The sequence below is a fragment of the Coturnix japonica genome, chromosome 4 (assembly GCF_001577835.2).
Source record: "Coturnix japonica isolate 7356 chromosome 4, Coturnix japonica 2.1, whole genome shotgun sequence".
Classification (NCBI taxonomy): domain Eukaryota; kingdom Metazoa; phylum Chordata; class Aves; order Galliformes; family Phasianidae; genus Coturnix; species Coturnix japonica.
Genome location: NC_029519.1, coordinates 71,022,608 through 71,039,746, shown reverse-complemented (window position 1 = coordinate 71,039,746; position 17,139 = coordinate 71,022,608). Strand labels below are relative to the sequence as shown.

The window sequence follows — 17,139 nt, the reverse complement described above, 5'->3', positions numbered from 1 at the left end:
AAAGCAAGAGGCATTTCTTAGTAATTGCAAGTGTACCTTATTTGCTTTTGCTACAGGCAATTGCCTTTCCAACCTCAGAGCAAACCACATATATCTAAGGAAGAAAGCTGAAAGGACTCTGGATCCCGTGTTTAAGCACAGTAAATAGATACTGTTGTGGTTTTAGAAGGACCCTACTGAGCCCAACACCGCCCTTGGGCTGCTTTGCTATCAATCACACCTCGCAGTGCCGCTATCTCCCCACGGGGGTCCCCACCACGCCGGACCGGGGCGCACAACGCGCCTGCGCCACCGCCACCTCTCGTAGATGGCAGCTGTAGAGCTCTACACGGCGGGAGCGGCAGCGCAGCGCTGACCAATGGGCGCCCGGCCGGCGCTGAGGTCAGTTCCGCCGCCTGGTGCTGAGCACCGCCGAGGTTGCGGCAGAGACGGGGGGCGTGGGTGAGTCCTTGCGGGGTAAGTAGCGCAGGGATGTGCGGCCAAGAGTAGGGGGAGAGGGAGGTGAGAGTGCGGCTGGAGACAAGGGGTGCGTGGCCGGGTCTTCCCGGCGTCACTTTGTGGGACAGCGCTTGTCTCGTTCTCCGAGCCAGGTAACGCTCCCCCAGCCCACCGAGCGAACCGAGCCGCCGTCCCGCCTGCCGGCAGCGGGACTAACCGGGGCTCCCCGCGGCGAGCGTGGGCCGTGGCGTTGCTCAGCGCTGCCCCCTGCTGGCCGCAGCCGGCACTGCGCCGGAACGCGGGCGGAGCCGCCTCCCCGCCGGGCGAACGTCTGCGCGGAGTGCGGAGGGATCCGCCGAGCTGCGCGCCGCCCCGCTGGGCAGCTGTTTAACATCGCTTCGTGGAGATACACGCTGAGCTGGGCCGGCCCCGCGTCCTTTAAGGGTCGGCAGCGCTGCCGCGTGGGTGGGCGAACTGCCCCAAAAAAATGGGATTATTTTTTTTGGCGTTGTGTGGCGGATGCTGCCGGCTCGCGGGCGCCATGAGGCTGCGGTGGAGGCGGCTGGAGTGCAAGGCTGTTGTGTAGGATTGGAGTCCTGGCTGCTCGTCCTGGAGAAGAACAGCTTTCGGGTTAGTGTTACTGAGCAGAACGGCTTTCTGTGCTGTGGGTGTGTACGTTTAATGCTTTATACTATTCGGATGGAAGATTCTCTTGGTTAAATCCTGTGTTTAGTTTTGTTGCTGGAGAATCTTAGCATAAAAACGTATGGCATTGGTCACTTAGGGCAATTTTTGTGTATAAAAGGGCTTAAATTCTTTTTAAAAAATAAATCTGTGTTAGCATGGAGGTAGTCTAAGTGCCTCGATGCACGCTTTTAATACAAATAAGTCTGGTTTTTCTTAAGAAGACTAGTGGTATTCCATAGGGATTGCTAGTGTTCTATTCTGCATTGTTACTACAATGCAAGGCTGTGGTCAAGGCCCTTTTTCCTGCAGATCCTTATGTAAGTGGCCAATTTGATCAGGAATTAAACACGGAGATGATTTTTCCTATCTCCATTAGTGTTTGGAAGACTGGGCATGGAGGAATATGTGCTTTCATGGAGCTCTTTAGCCCTTCCTCTGTTATTATCTGTGGTGCCATGTTTCCTTGCTTTGTTGCTTACAGGCCTTAAAGCTTGGAGCGAGGCAATGCAAATGCAACTCAATCCTTGGGATATACAGAAAGATTTTTAAAGAAATGGCTGTGAATTCTTTGAAACGGGGGAATGTGCAGCATAAATTTATAGGTTGATTGTATATTACATCTGATACTCCTGATACAGTGATTATACATCAGGGTGCTTTGCTTGCTGTACTGCAGTAAGACCATCAAGCAATTGGATTATATGCCGGAGTCTTTTATATGTCAGATACAGTTAGGCCTTTCTGGCCCAGAGCCTTAGAAAAGCAGACCTCGGTTTCAGTAGAGTACTGCATAATGCATTTAATATGCACTTGCCTTCTACAGATGCTTGCAATGTTAATTAGACTTTTTTTTTTGCCTGCACATTAGGTAAAGAGTTATTTTTAATCAATATTGTGCATAACTTCGTGCTGTAAGTATATTAAAAGTTCTGAATGTAATTATTTTTTATGAACAGTGAAATAACTGTATCTTTTGTAATAAACGTGAGCTCTAAAAACCTGGTACATGGTGTTTGCTCTTCTCCACTCCCTACATTGACACGCCTTATTCATTTTGATGGAAAAGCTTCATGTGAGTTTCAGATACAAAAGGCGCCGTGTGTGATTAGCTGTCATTGTGAAACAAAATGCATGTTTTTTCCTGAAGAAGGATTACAAATTAATATACTTGGTGTATTTAACTGTATTTTAATACAAACTCAGTTATTTTGGTTAGTGTAATGTGTAATACATGAGTCAAGCACTTTGGAGTTTTCCTAGCCATTAGGCCTAAGGCTGTGACTGATTATGACATGGTTGGGTCAGCAGGACAGTTAACTGCGTAACAGAGACAGCCAACCGATGCTGAATGGGCTGCATATGGCATAGTATACAACTGCGCAATGCAGATGAGATAGGCTTTGATGGCGATTTTAGTTCTTCCATAGAGATTCACATTTTACACACACTGTCTTCTTGATACAGTGTTGCACAGTGCCTTCCAATTCTTTATAAATCTTTCTATAAAAAAAAAATTAAATAAAATGACTTGCATGGCTTTTCAGTACCAAGGCAGGCCTTGATCGTTGAGTGCAGGCTTAGGATATGAGAAGTTTATGCTTTGCTGATGAAATTTGATCACATGTGATAAAAGCACGTTGCTTGTCGCATCCATTTTGTTGATAGCAGTGTATGCTTTGAACAACTGCTTGGTGGGAGTGAATAAGAAAGTTTGATTTATTTTCTTTCGATTGTCTTCACCCCCAATAAAAAAATAAAATTAAGGTATTTTGAGGCATTTTCATACAGTCATTTTTCCAAATCCATTGTTGTAGAGGCAGTGATTGGAATTTTTGACACTTCTAGTATCTTTTGCTTTGTTCTTCATCTGTCCCATTCCTGCAGTAGCAATTCAGAATCCTTGTGGACTTTCAAATCTTATTTCACTGCTATCTTTGGTTTGGTGTGCGTGCCCTGGATTTGGTTGTAACTTGAAGAATACAGTACATATCATTTCATTAAATCTTCTGGAGCGTGTCTGTGCTAATACTTTTAATTACCTCACACATTCTTCGGGGTAGTCCTCAGGCCTCTCCCCCTCAACCATTCTTGCTGATATGAAGTGGCTGGATGTTGGATTATTACAATACCTTTCTGTGTGTATGTTGTTGGTTTTGTTTCTCTGAAGTAACCAGAAAAAGCAAATAAATTTCAGTCTAGTAAAAAAAAAAAAAGGCAAATTTATTTCAGTTTAGTAAAAGACATTTTACAATATACTTCGGTTTAGCCAAAACAACAGTGAAACTGAATGCTTTGCCTCCAGGCTCTCCCGAGTACTGAATAGTTAATAAGAAAAAATAGGTTGGGCAAAACTGGGGAGACAACAGTGGATGTCATTTCAGCAGCAGCTGGTTATTCTGTTCTTCTTTACCTTGTGCTGGGTCTGGTTGAGATGAAGTTAAAGTTTTTCAGAGCAGTGTGTTTGAAGTTGTGGCTAAAACAACACTGATAATATACCACTGTTTTGGCAGTTGTTGAACAGCGTTTGCATAACATTAAGGCTTGCCCTTTTTCTCCTTGCAGCCCTCCCCCACCTCACAGTAAGTTAGGAGTGAGCGAAGGACTGGGAAGGCACAGTGCTGAGACAGCTGGCTCAGATCGGTCAGAGGGGCGGTCCATACGATACAACGTCATGCTCTGCAGGAACAACTAGAAATAAAGGATAAAGGAGAGGAGAGGGGATTTGGCTTCCAAGGTGGTTGTAGACTGGCTGGGCATCGATCTGCCTGTGGGAGATTGTGAGTGATTTTCATTACATCACTGCCTTCCCAACCCCCAGCCTCTTTCCTTTATTGAATGTCTTTGTCTTGACCCATGAGTTTTCTTGCTTTTGTCCACAAGTTCGCCCTCCTTCCTGCGCAGGGAGGGGTGGGAAGTGAGCAAGCAGCTGTTTGGATACTGGTTGGGTTTAACCCACCGCACATCTGAAATGCATTTGCAGTACTCAGCATTGAAAACCTGCTTTCTAACAACTGCATTAGAACAGTATTACAATATAGCATTTTTCATGGATCTAAATGAAAGCTTAAGTTTAGTGTTACGCTCATTTGCTTTTGTCCCTAAATGTCGAGGTATTTGGGTTAGGAAAGGTTTGAAAGATTACAAGCTTGTTCTTTGAATTACCTCTGTTCAATTCTTTTAGTCCTCTCATAGGCTGGGCAATCCAGATCTGCACAGTCAGTTGAAGCATTTGTCAAGTGTTTGATAATTTCTGTTACTTTCTTGTTTTTAAATGGTAATGGATCTTTTCTCATGTCGTCTTGCAAGGTGAAATTTACAGTGTTAATTAAAAAAAAAAACAACACTTTTTTTTTGTTACGTCTGTAGCATAAAGTGATCTATGCTTATCTATTGGTCAGTTGAAGTAAGTAGTAGTTTCAAAATGAGTAAGAAGAGCAAAAAAAACCCAAAGACAATCTAATTTCACTGATCCTTCCTCAAAACAATTTTAATTTCTTTTTAAAGCTGTAAAAATTTTTTGAAGTGTTCTTGGTCTGGACACAACACTAAAGCTTACCAAGAGCTCATAGCATCTTGCTCTTGAACTAAAGCAATGGATCTCCTGAACATAGACCTGCCATCAGTCTTTTATACGAGCAAGATTCATCTGAAGTTTTAAAAGTGGTATTTGCAGGTGAGGAGAGCAGTCCTTCCAAGATGATCAGAATTATTTATTTTACTCTTCATGCAGTCCCAGGAGCTACTGATGAGTTTTACAGCTTTGCAGCCATTCGTATGCTAGAGACTGAAAATAGAACTGTCTTGTCTTTAACCAGTTTTCCAACTTCTTAATGTTGTTTGAGATTACTTCAATATACTTGCTTCTTGTAGAGTCCCATCTCTAGGGCGCACCATTCTCATAGCAGTTAGGAATATTAGCAGATAGGGCACAGATAGATGTAAGAAAAACTTATAGGATCAGATGCTTACTTATTTTCTGGCACTTAGAATATGTTCTACAGTATAATGTTCTCATTCTGTTAGTATTATGGTAATGGGATGCTACTATGTGATCTCAGCTTTGTGAGAGGTCTTTGGAAACCAAATCAAGTCTGTCCCCAAATAGATGTGGAGAGTGAGGAGTTAGATTCCAGGAGCAGAAATGCCCATCTTTTGTAAGGGGTATTAATATGCAACAAATTTGTGTAACGGTATGTCAGTAAGTCTGAAGGTTTGAATAAGAAAGGTATTGAACTGAGTAGTTTTTGTTGTTAGCTTTGGATTTTATCTTATTTATGTCTCAAAAGCATATTTCATTTTTCTGTTCTCCAAGTGTCAGTGGGCTTATAGTTCTGGCAAAGGCTTTTGAAGCAGAGATCTGGTTCATGTTAAGTATAGAAAAGAGACAGTAAGTTCTAGAAGCTTTGGGGCCAAACATGCTTGGAGGTTAACAGTGGCTTTATACTGATATTACTGTTTTACCTCTGCCTTCTGTTCCTTTGCTTGTTTTATTTGATGGACACATTTTTTATTATCAGGTTGGAGTGAATTATTTATATGCTTGTTGACGTATGTAGAAGTGATTGTACTGTGTTATTAATAGTGAAAGTAATTACTTTTTGCAGCTGCTGATTGTTTTAACTTAATCATGTTGTTGTAACTTGTTATATTGAGAATAGGTGAAGTAGAAAATGCATATGATTATGTATTAGCAAGACTGGAGCTGAAACATTGTTATTGTTCTTTTCTAAAGTATTTCTACCCGTACTTGAAGAATTTTTATGTTAACTTAAAAATCCTTTATTTTAAAAACAATGTTATAGTTGTCTGTTTCTAGTAACCCTTGTGGTCACTTTAGTGACCTCCTGGGATTCACAAATGGGTGGTACCTGTAATGTTTTATAATACCTTTTCTATATTGCCAGTATATTTTTGGATCAGATGCTTACTCATTTTCAAGCATTGTAAAGGTGTTTTGTAGTTTGAAGTTCTTAGTCTGGTATTGCTGTAGTACTTAGATGCTGCTGTGTGATCTCATATGAGAACTGTCTTTGACTGTATATAGAACTGAAAGCAAATTCCATTGCTGAGTTCTGTTGTCAAGTGTCCTTGCTAGGCTTAAATACATCTTCTTAAATGTCAAGTTCTTATGACATGGAAGAAATAGCATATGCTCTGCAGGTTTTGATAAACATCCGATCATCTTGTAATAGTAATAGTCTCGTGCGGGTTGGAAGGGACCTTAGAGATCATCGAGTCCAACCCCCGGGATTCGAGCCTTTGTGCTGCAGAGCGGCACTTCTACCACTTGCGCCACAGGGGGAGTTGAACACCCGGGCTCCGGTGTTGCAATGCGGCATTGCTACCACTGCGCCACCGGGGCAGTAAATTTATGAATGCTGAATTTATGAATGCTGAATATGAGTAAATTTATGAATGCTGAATATGAGCAAATACTAAAGTATTATTTAACTGATTATGTTTTGCTTAGGGTTAACGATTCTTTGTGCACAGTAGAACCAACTTAATATATTAACAGATTTGCATGCTGTCATTTGGCTGTAGTTTGCTAGTAGTTGACTAGTTCAATGATTAGTAAACCATAACTGACTTTCTTCTGTTCTCTATTCTTTAGTGCAGCAAGTTGATTGAATAAAACGCGGAGTATAATATGGATGCGAGTGCTTGATCACCATTTCTTCCAAAAAGGATATTTTGTGGATTGGTGGACTAAATGAGTAACTGAGAAGCCACACATACACCAGACTAACTTCAGGAAAACATTCTGTTGCTGCTGTTTGATGAAGCTGGTGCAGATTTGCATCTTCTGAAATGCAGCTGAAAAAAATGAGGGAAATTCTACCAAGATTGTACCCTGGCCAAGTCAATGATAAAAATAATTCCTTAACTACATCCCCAAAGCAATCGTTTGAAGATAAAACAAATCCATCAAATGGTGATGATGATCAGAACTACTGTTACCAAGGGACTGAGGCTGAGAATAATAAGCTGTCACTGATAAGCTGTATGAAATGCAGAAATATTCAGAAAGTTTCAAAGCAAGATTTAGAAAAGCATAAGAAACTTGGGTGGACTGAAGACAAAAACTTCATCTGCAAGATGTGCAGTCATATCACACCGCCTGTTTTCCATTTTGTCCCTGAAGGTGCCAATGCTGTAGACTGTGAAAAACATGAGAAAACTTATCCAAGAAAAAAACAGAAAGCATTTAAAGTTAAAAACTTTTTGCCCGGTAAATACTACTGTGATAAATGTAGATTTTCAACAAAGGATCCTTTGCAGTATAAAAAGCATGTACGTCAACATGAAGAAATTAAATTTATTTGTTCCTATTGTAATAATATATCCTACACCAAAGGTGGATTCCAGAGACATTTGGTGAAGCACACTGGAATTTTTCCGTATCAGTGTGAATACTGTGAATATGGTGCTGTTAGGAATGACTATATAGTGAAACATACAAGAAGAGTGCATGAAGCGCCCAAAAAACAGCTGTCAAATACTGGCCTAAAACGTCAGCAAAAGAAGTCTGGCTTGCCAAGTCAAAGCACTTTATTTGAAAAGCAGAAATATGAAGAAATTGCTTTTCAGAATGAACTTTCAAATTCATCTTCGAGTATCACTTGTGAGATTCTAGACAAAGCAACTAAAATAGTCTCTTCACCTCACGATATAGAACGCAGCATCAATGCAGCATTAATCCAGAATGAAACAGTATTGGAGCCATCTGAAATAAGCATGTGTGAGAATCAGAGTGTGGAAGTTGAGGTTTATTCTCCAAAAATGGAGCCTTTACAACCTGGAATGCCTTTAACTGTAATTGCACCATCTGAACTTGTAGTTCCTTCTAACTGTTTAGCTCAGATAGTAGAAATTAAAATAGTGAACGGAGCTCAACAGCTGGTTCTTAAACTAATTCCTATGAAAGAAGCAGCTTGCAGGCCTGTGAACCGTGCTGAATTGGGACTTGAGAATCAAGGTACAGAGCGAACTGCAGAAGGAAAAAAAACATATTTATCTTCAAATGAGTTACTAACCATGGAAGTGAATGTAGACAAGTTATCCAGTATTAGTAACCAGCTTAATTTAGATAGTAATTATGACAAGAATTCTGAATGCCTTTATTCATCTGATTCTCAGTACTCAGACTGCAACTCTGCATCAGTACAGAAAGAAGACTCGTCAAAATTATGCCTTCATTTGGTGAAAGGTATTGATGTTCATTCAGGTGTTATAGAACTTTGTTCTCAGTCTTTGGTGACTAATAGTACTGAAAAAAAATGTGATCTTAAATCACCCAAGAGGGGAGTGGATGTAAAAAATAAGTTACGTTATGATTTGTATTGTTATGAAGAAGGTGTAGATACATCTTGTCCAAAGTATGCCACTGTTTCTGAAGATAAAAGTTCCAGGAACAATTCAGTAAAGGCTACTCGGGAGAGCAAAAATTTCTACTCTTCTGCTGTCCTTAAACAAAAAGATATGTTTCCGCTAAAGAGGGATGACAAAGAATGTAGGAGTCCGATAGTCAACTCTGCAGAAACACATTTAGCTGCTAAGGGTTTTGATAGAAAATCTGTTGCGTGTTCTGAAGCAGAAAAAAACTTTCATGTTACTAAAGCCTCACCTTGGGAGGACATGACTTTTAGCTTTAGCAAAGTAAAGAAAGCTGAGACTGTAAGTCAACAAAATAATCTTCTTCTGGAATCACTAGAACTACAGAAAATGGAGAATAAAAACAAGCCTTTTGAGGGACCTGTTATTTCATCTGTATTTTCTCTTAGCTCTGGGGCTGAAAATGTTCCAGAGGGCATCAAATGGGATGATACAGCTCGCAATAAAAAGTCAACAACGCTGCTGTGTAGAAAAATTGCTCAGCTCATGTCTGCTGCTGAATCTAACATGAAATCTATGCCTTTGAGATGCCAAGCTTCTAGTAAAAAAATGCATTTCTCTCAGGAAAATTCGGCAAGCTGTGTGAGAGCTGCTTCTGCCTCTGAATTGGAGCAAGCTATGTCTTTCCCTCAAGTGCATGGTGGAAATAATGTAATGGGTAGTGAGGAACAAAGTAATGAGCAGCTACTTACATTTGCAAGAACATCTAAAAGCAGGCTGTCTAAAAATTCCAATGTTGCTTCTCCAGTGTTTATCCCCAAAGGGACAGTGCTGAGAGTGCTCAATGCTGCTAGCAGTCAGAACTCTAGAGGAATGGAAAAGATGAGTGAAGCGTCAGCTCCTTCTTCATACTGCAATGAGATGCTTCTGCCTCGTCCAGTTCCTGTCAGTGTTTCTGAGAAACTTAGCAGTAATTTGCCATGTTTGCCTAATCAGAGTGATCCAAATACTCAGTCCCGAAATATATCACTCAGGCAAAGACCAAAGCGAGAGATGAATGCTAAGACTAGTAGCAAGCAAACTGTTGTACCATATCAGAAAAATGGTTACATTAGCAAGCAAAGCAAACCCTATTCAAAAAGTCAACAAGGACCCAAAAATAAGGTAAAACAAACAGGTTTCAGGGAACTTCCAAAAAGAAAAACAAGAACACAGTCAGAAACCAGTTCAGGTTCTGACATGTCATATCTGTTGACAGCAAGACGTCTTCGGCTTGTCCCTCTGAGAATGAATCAGTTGATTAAGTGCCCTCGTCGTAACCAGCCAGTTGTGGTACTAAACCATCCTGATGTCGACACGCCTGAGATAATCAATGTAATGAAGACTATCAACAAGTATAAAGGTCATGTCCTGAAAGTGGTTCTGTCAGAAAGGACAAGTAGTTGTCTTGGTGTCAAACGTTACCGAAAGCGTCTTACTCTTCAGAATGCTGAGACAGGAAGCCAAGGAAAAAAGCAGAGTATGCTAAAAATGAAACTGAAAAAAACGCATAAAAACAACTACCAGGTGGTGGAAGCCTCACCAGCTGAAGCACTAAAGTGTATGTTTAAGTGCTGGTTTTGTGGAAGAGTATATGCAGACCAAGAAGAATGGATAAGTCATGGACAGCGGCACTTGATAGAGGCAACCAAGGGTTGGGATGTTCTTTCACTCCCAGTAACAAAGCATTAATTGAGAGACTAGTTTTGTCTGTTTGTTTTCAATCTTAATTGTAATGAGTGCCATTAATTTCCTTGGAAAGCAAGTTAGGAAAAACTGCTTTACTTTGCAAAGGAATCTCTATTGTTAGCAAAGCAGAAAGGAGAGCAGAGTTATTAAGATACTGAGAAACTTATACTGAGAACTAAGCACTACTTTGCACTCCTGTGTTTGAAATTTTTATTGGAGGTCAGCTTCATCTCTTCTGTAAGACAAATTTGAAGAGAATTTGCTATGCAAACATTTTTCTTGTTGCCATTATCTGTTCTAGGATGCTGTGCTGTACCTGGTTTCTGCTGGGTCTGTACAAATAAAATCCTAGACTATGATATCTGTCTAACATGGTTTAATTTGTTTTATTAAAACATAATGTTTCAGAGATTAGGCATACATGTAGTAAACAGCACCTTCAAATCCTCTATGGGCTGCAAGTGTACATCACCGTTTTTAGTGGCAATTCAGGCACAAGCTATAGGAAGTAAAACTTAAATTCAAACACCGACTTTAGAGGAATACAAGGGTGTAAGTAAGAAATCTGTGAGATGAGAGTTAATCCCACTAGGTCAAATAGCACTAAAATACTTAATTTTTTTCTAGTATTTAGTTTTTATTTAGCTTGTATTGCATAGATAATGAGAAAAAGAGCACAACCATGCCAGCCCTTTGTACTGCTTTTGCTGAGCAAGCAGGGTTGGTTGGAGGACGTGTTAAACTTGGACTGAGAGGGGAGAGAAACTTTTTTGTGTGGTCTGAGACTTCAGAACTCTAATGCTGGATGTGTATTGCAAGTTTGAACCGGAACTACTGTTTTGAAACACTGGTAGTTCCTAGCTCTTCATTTTCACTGTTGGTGCATTTTTGTAAACAGTTTAACTAAGCTGGGAATATTTTTCTATATACTCTGGCGGATAATTCATTGTTTTGATAAAGTATGTATGGTATCTGTATTGAAATGTAAATATTTTAAGACTTCAAAGTACAACAAAGCTAAACAGTTAAAAGGTTGCTTTCCAATAATTTTGCAATACTCTTAAAGTTGTTCAGAGACTTGGTGCTTTAAGTGAGACCTTCTTCATCAAACATTGGAAAAGTTTTGTATCATTTGTACCATAGACTAACGTATTCCACAGAACAAACTTCCTTTTCTCTGTTTTGTCAGTAATAATGAAAGGACAGTTCTCATTTTTGTATTCAAATGGAATTATATTTTTTTAGATGGGTACACTAGAGGGTTTTTTCACTTCATGTACTTTTATGCCAAACCTGACAGTACTATTTACATTTTTTTTATTCTGAAAATAGATTCCATTTTAAAACTCTGGCATATCACATACAATAAATACTAGAACTGTTAACACAACAAAAATATGGTTAAAATCCCTCCTTTGTTAAGCTCTTTCAGTCCAGGTTACTGTCCGTATTAATTTTGTTTCTGTAGAAGCTACAAAATAAATGGCTTTGAATTTGCTTCTCAAGAGTTGTTGCTGGCAAAATAAGAACATTCTTTATGAAAGATGTACTCTGTGTGTGTGTGTGGAAAAATGTTGCTGTTCGGCATTATAAAGTAGGTGGTTTAAGTATACTAATAATGCGTGTCTTTAGTAAGCAAGTTTTCTGTTTTGGCGAGCATCTATAAATCTTTGTGTGTCTCTGACATTGTCTGCTGTCTAAATTGTTAAACTGTTCTTTTTTATTGTGGGTTTAAATTAGAAAAAAGAATACTTCTAATGTAAAATCCTTTCGTAAGTTAAATTGTGTGGTGACTATAAAAGTCTGAAAGTAGATTATGTCATGCCTCTTTTCCTTTTTGAGTTCTGCCAAACTTAGCAGAATCCCAGTGATTAGGTGGTGTCGTGTCAAAATAGTTTCCTTTGAGTTTAATAGTCTCAGCAGTTTGAGAGAAGTAAATACAATGAATGAACTTTTGTGTTACTGTCCGGTGTAGGGAAATGAAAAGGTTGTAGGGAAGTCAACAACCAACTGCTCAAATTTGTTCAGTCAGTTTGTGCCATTGCACAGCACTGCACCGTAACCTGGGTTGGAATTTCATGGTCTGGGCTTAAATGTTTTGATTCTTCCAGTTACCCACTCAAAGTGAGAAAAGATGCTCACTGTTGCTTATAGACAGTGCTAAAGCTTTCCTTTCACATTCATAACAAAACTTCCCAAAACTTAAATTGTATGAATAAATACTGCATTTTTTGCTGGAAAAATACTTCACCATTTCATCTGCTTTGATACACGCTGGAACATTTTTAGGTGAGTTTGAAACTTTTCTACTGTTCATGCTGGTGGTTTTTATCTGTATCCTTGGACGTGGTAAGACCTGTGTGTGCTTGAACATTCAAAAGTGAGATATGAGTGCTTGCTGCTTAAGCTAGAGGTTATGCGTTAGTTAAACAATAGTCCTTTTATCATTAAAGGTGATTTGCTCCAATACTTACGAGCATTGACTGATGCCCACTGATTTCAGCGGCTACTGAGCAGGGAATTTTGTTGTGCAGATACACACACAGAATTAAAGTGTTAAACAGTGAATACTCAAATAGTGTTTTATGTGTATTTTTAAAGGAAAGAATAAATTTTTTTATACAGAATCTTTTATTAGGTTTTGCTACTGAATGAGCTTCAGTGACATTCAAGTAAGCAAGGCTGAATTTGGTTTTCATCTTGTGTTGTGTACAATGCAAGATAAGCAAATTGCTCAACCACTGTCAGAGTATCGGGAGTCAGTCTCTTAATGCTTTTCTGTGAGTTAATACAGTGACATGTACTTTACCTATATCCTCAATTTTGTTACATCTACCAGATACAAATATATTGCAAGAATCCAAGTTGGAGAGAAGATTTTAGTGGAACATACAGAATTCTTCATAATACAGGGAGCTGATCACTCAAAGGTTGACCTGACTTTTCACACATTTAAATAATAGAACTATCTATATTTATTCAAAAGTTGGTGATGTTAAGGTAGGATACGTCTTTTGTGCAGCTTTAATGGATGTGTAAGGTAGCATTGTACTCTCTGGATTCCTGTTTTATCCTTTCCATCGATGAGTGTGATGGGAATGTATTTGTAGAAGTCAATTATATCTTTCACGGAATTGAACTTCTGTGGGGAAAAAAGGAAAAAAAAAAAAATTAGTGGTTGAAAAATTTAAGTGATAAATATCTTTATCTATAAAATCAAAATAATTGCAAATTAATGTGTTGGAAATAGGCAGTATTTTGAATAAAGTTAAAATGAGACAATCTATCGTAAGACAAAAAGCAGCAGAATTTAACTCTCATTTATTGCTGGAGTTTTGTGTGATTAAAGACCAGAAGGCTGCTTGGAGCAAAAAGGGAGAATGTCTAACCCTGGGAATGCAATGTCACTTGTGAAAGGTTGTAGTGGCAGGTGCAATGACAATTTCTTGGTATTTTCGTTAAGATTTTACCTTGTCAGAAATAACAGTAGCACATGAAACATTGCTAGTTTGTCTGTCCTTTGATTTTTATTCATTTATTTATTTATTTTCCCAATGCTCAGTTTACTAGGTCAGTATAAAATCCCTTTAAAGCACAGTTTTAGTTGTATTCATTTCTACTGGAAACAATGACATCCTTTAATTCTGTTCTTAAAATGAAGGCTTTGTTCAAGGTCATTAAACTGACTGAAACTGGAACTGAAACCTGCCCTCACCTGTCCTACTGGAGAGAGTCCATCCTTGATTCTGCCATTCTGATGGTTAGCGATCCTCTACTAATCTACTTTTCAGTCAGTGTTGTAGTCATCACCCTGTGTCTCAGATTAACTAGTACACCTCCCTGTGTATACCTTCTAAGCTTTTGCAGGTGAAACAGATTTGACTTCTAATTTTAAATTTCTAGGTAAGTGATTGATTTTTTTCCTTTCACCATTACAAAATTCACCTTGAATCTATGGATTCATTGTTATCAAATTGCTACAACTGTACACAGAAATGTAAGTATACTGGTACTTTAGAGCTTTGGAAGAAATGCATGGCTTGTTATATCAAATTTACTCAATGTGCAGTCATATTGTATGTGTGATGATGTCTCATGGAAATCACTGTCAGTTCCACCTCATCCGCCCAGTTTAGAACAAGAGGATTGGGTGTAATCTGTCATTTGGTGTAACTACTCTTGTAGTATTTTCTGATGGAAGTTATTCTATTTCAACGAAAATGAGCTAATTTAAAATTTTTTCATGATTTTTTTTAGTTTTTTTTTTTCATCTTTGCTAAAAATCATGTGTTTTCTTTCTGGTAGGTTGTTTTGCAGAGTAATTGTCTTTGGTTATGAAGAGTCTTTAACATGAGCAAAGGTTTGAGTTGTTTAGGTCTTTCATAGGAACTGTGTACATGAAGAGCAGTAGTGTTAGAGCTATTTGCGGATCTTTAATAGAGAAAAACAAAAACTGGCTGGAGTGGAGAAATACAAGTAAATGGTGTTTAGAACAATTTTGAATGTGAATTCTTAAATTTCATATTAAATGTCCCATTTGTTGATCTGATCTTCGCAGCTTTTTGTGATTTGATCTGAAGCCAGTTTAGTACAATGTAAGAAATCTGGCTAAATTACTAGTAAAAGATGCTAACAGAATGAAAATTGGTTTTTGTCTTTGCTTGTATTCATTCTAGCTTGATATTATTTTATCTGCAAGGAACTTCAGTAAATTGTTTCTGATAACCATTAAATTAGCACAGAAGTAAAAACTTTCTAAGATAAAAGTCTGATAATCAGATATTTTCTACCTTATAGGTCCCTTATAAAGGGCTATAAGAACAAGCAAGGGCTAAGAGCTAGTGATGCTCTTCTGGAAGGTGAATTCAGTGTGTTTTAAAAAACAATATATATATATTGTTTTTTATAAATATATATATAATACTATATATATCATAATTATATTATAAATATATATATATATATTCATGCTACAAAGCATAACCTGTATGCAAAGAATCAAGAGTTAGGGAAAAACTTGAATATTTATATTCAATGTCTACAAAATTTCAGTGAGTAGAAGTAGATTAAACATGCTGCAGAATAGCCGTAAGACTGAACCTTCTTCACTATAAGAGCACTGAGGCACTGGCACAGGTTGCCTTGAGAAGCTATGGGTGCTCCATCCCTGGAGGTGTTCGTGGCCATGTTGGATGGGGCCCTGAGGAGCCTCATTTAGTGGTTGGCAACCCTGCCCACAGCAGAGGGTTGGAACTGAATGTCCCTTCCAACCCCTTCCAGCCATTCTATGATTAACTGTATACTTCAAATCCTTGTTTTCGAATTGCAGCTTTCCAATTTTAGTTTCAGTTCAGACCCACTGTTCAAGATGCACTTTCTGTGTATAAGATGAAACAACAGAGTCATTTGTTATGGTATTTCCTGAGATGGTAAGATTGTGCTCTGCTTCCTTTTAGCATAGTAAAAATCCCTTCCCCCTGGTTGGTTTTCATGTTCATGTAATTTTGAAGTTCCCTTAATTGTCAAGTCTGCTCAAATGACAAATTGTGTTTTTATCTTTATTCTGTAGTATTTCAATTTCATTCAGGTTCTTAAATCTCTTGTTTCTAATCTGAGCCTTTTTCATCTGGTCAGTTACAGGAAGACTGAACAGCATAAGAATCACAGAAAGCTAAACTCTTTGTCTCTTTAGTTTATAATAAAACCCAAGAAAATTATCTTGGAGGTTTAGTTCAGAACCATAGGCAGTATTTTACAGAAGACTGCACTACAGTAGTGCCACAGTAATGGTACCAGCAGTACGATTTATTCTAACCTATTGCTTCCCAAGCCGTTTGTGTGCAGTGAATATTTTGGTTTACTATTAATTATTAAACCAAAAAGTTTATTTAATAAACCTGCTAGTTAACTTGTGTCTCATATGCCTGAAAGCTTGTGATTCCTCCCATGATTAACATGAAGAGTTGAACTGTAAGTCTCTGACCTGTTAAATTAATCAGATTAGTTTGTGTAGGTTTTGATTTCAGATTTTTGTTAGCTTTTGACTTGTCTGGACATGCCCAGTGAGGATGGAGTTAATTTCTTTTGTAGCAGAGTAGTGCAGTGTTTTTGGATAACACGGATGTTTTAACTGCTGCTGGCCAGTAGATAGCGTCGAGGCTTTGTGTTTCTCACTCCACCCCTCCGACCCCCCCCACACAATGAATAGATCAGTGGGTGAGCAAGGCGCTGATGGAGGATGCAACCTGGCACATGACCTGGGCTAACCAAAGGGGATATTCTGCGCTGTGTTGAATATTGCATATTCAGCAATAAAAAAGGGAGTTGATGGGCTTTAAGGAGGTTAACCATCTTTTCCTCAGCTCGCCCATGGGAGGTGGTGATTGCTTTTGCATCACTTCCTTTGTTGATTTTTTTTTTTTTTCCCCTCTTCCGCTTCTTTGTTTATTAAAGGACTTTTATCTTGACACTCAGCTTGTCTTGCTTTTACTCTTCCTTTCCTTTTCCCCCCATGCCACTAGGGGATGTGTAGTGTTTGGTTGCAGGATGAGTTTTATAAGTACTAACACGTATACAAATGGTGTAACTGAAGATTCAGCTGCATGGGCTTTGCCACTTCACCTTATTGGGTTATCTGTCTGTTTACATATCTACATAACTTTTGTAGCAGTTCCTTGTTCTGCTTTGCTTGCTGTGCAGCTGAATTTAATGCTCAGCTGACTAATCTATTAACTTTATCATGTCTTTATAAAATGACTGGTTAGTTTTTTTTTCTTGTGTGAGACATGCAGGTAGAGCATTTGTTACTTAACCATATACACAAGAATTAGTGTCATATAACTGAATACAATTGATTTTATCTATGTGAAAGAACACTACTAATGTAAAGGAATTGTTGACTGAAAGTTTAGCATCCCTGAAAGACTGAATGGAGGGGAAAATAGCGCTCCT

At 38.6% G+C, this 17,139-nt stretch overlaps 2 protein-coding genes across 5 annotated transcripts in view; one reads left to right on the top strand and one right to left on the bottom strand.

Moving 5' to 3' along the window:
- Nucleotides 1-290: 290 nt before the first annotated feature.
- ZNF518B (zinc finger protein 518B) lies at nt 291-11,695 on the top strand. 4 transcript variants are annotated; one of them, XM_015862824.2, is made up of 3 exons: nt 745-1,068; nt 3,688-3,902; nt 6,740-11,695. In XM_015862824.2, the coding sequence occupies exon 3, from the start codon at nt 6,937-6,939 to the stop codon at nt 10,189-10,191; it is 3,255 nt and encodes a 1,084-aa protein (XP_015718310.1). In that variant the 5' UTR covers nt 745-1,068; nt 3,688-3,902; nt 6,740-6,936; the 3' UTR covers nt 10,192-11,695. The 4 variants fall into 4 exon arrangements, with proteins under 4 accessions (XP_015718311.1, XP_015718308.1, XP_015718310.1 ...); XM_015862825.2 differs by lacking the exons at nt 745-1,068; nt 3,688-3,902 and adding an exon at nt 291-441; XM_015862822.2 differs by lacking the exons at nt 745-1,068; nt 3,688-3,902 and adding an exon at nt 291-456.
- A 417-nt stretch (nt 11,696-12,112) lies between these two features.
- The window catches only part of CLNK (cytokine dependent hematopoietic cell linker), a 34,068-nt gene continuing 29,041 nt past the window's right edge, over nt 12,113-17,139 (bottom strand). Inside the window, 2 exon segments of the mRNA XM_032444437.1 lie at nt 12,113-13,202; nt 13,205-13,330. Coding sequence (XP_032300328.1) covers nt 13,164-13,202; nt 13,205-13,330 — 165 coding nt within the window. The 3' untranslated portion in view covers nt 12,113-13,163.

Coding starts and splice junctions, on each gene's coding strand:
- ZNF518B (XM_015862825.2), top strand. CDS start 6,937: ATGCAGCTGAAAAAAATGAGGGAAATTCTACCAAGATTGTACCCTGGC.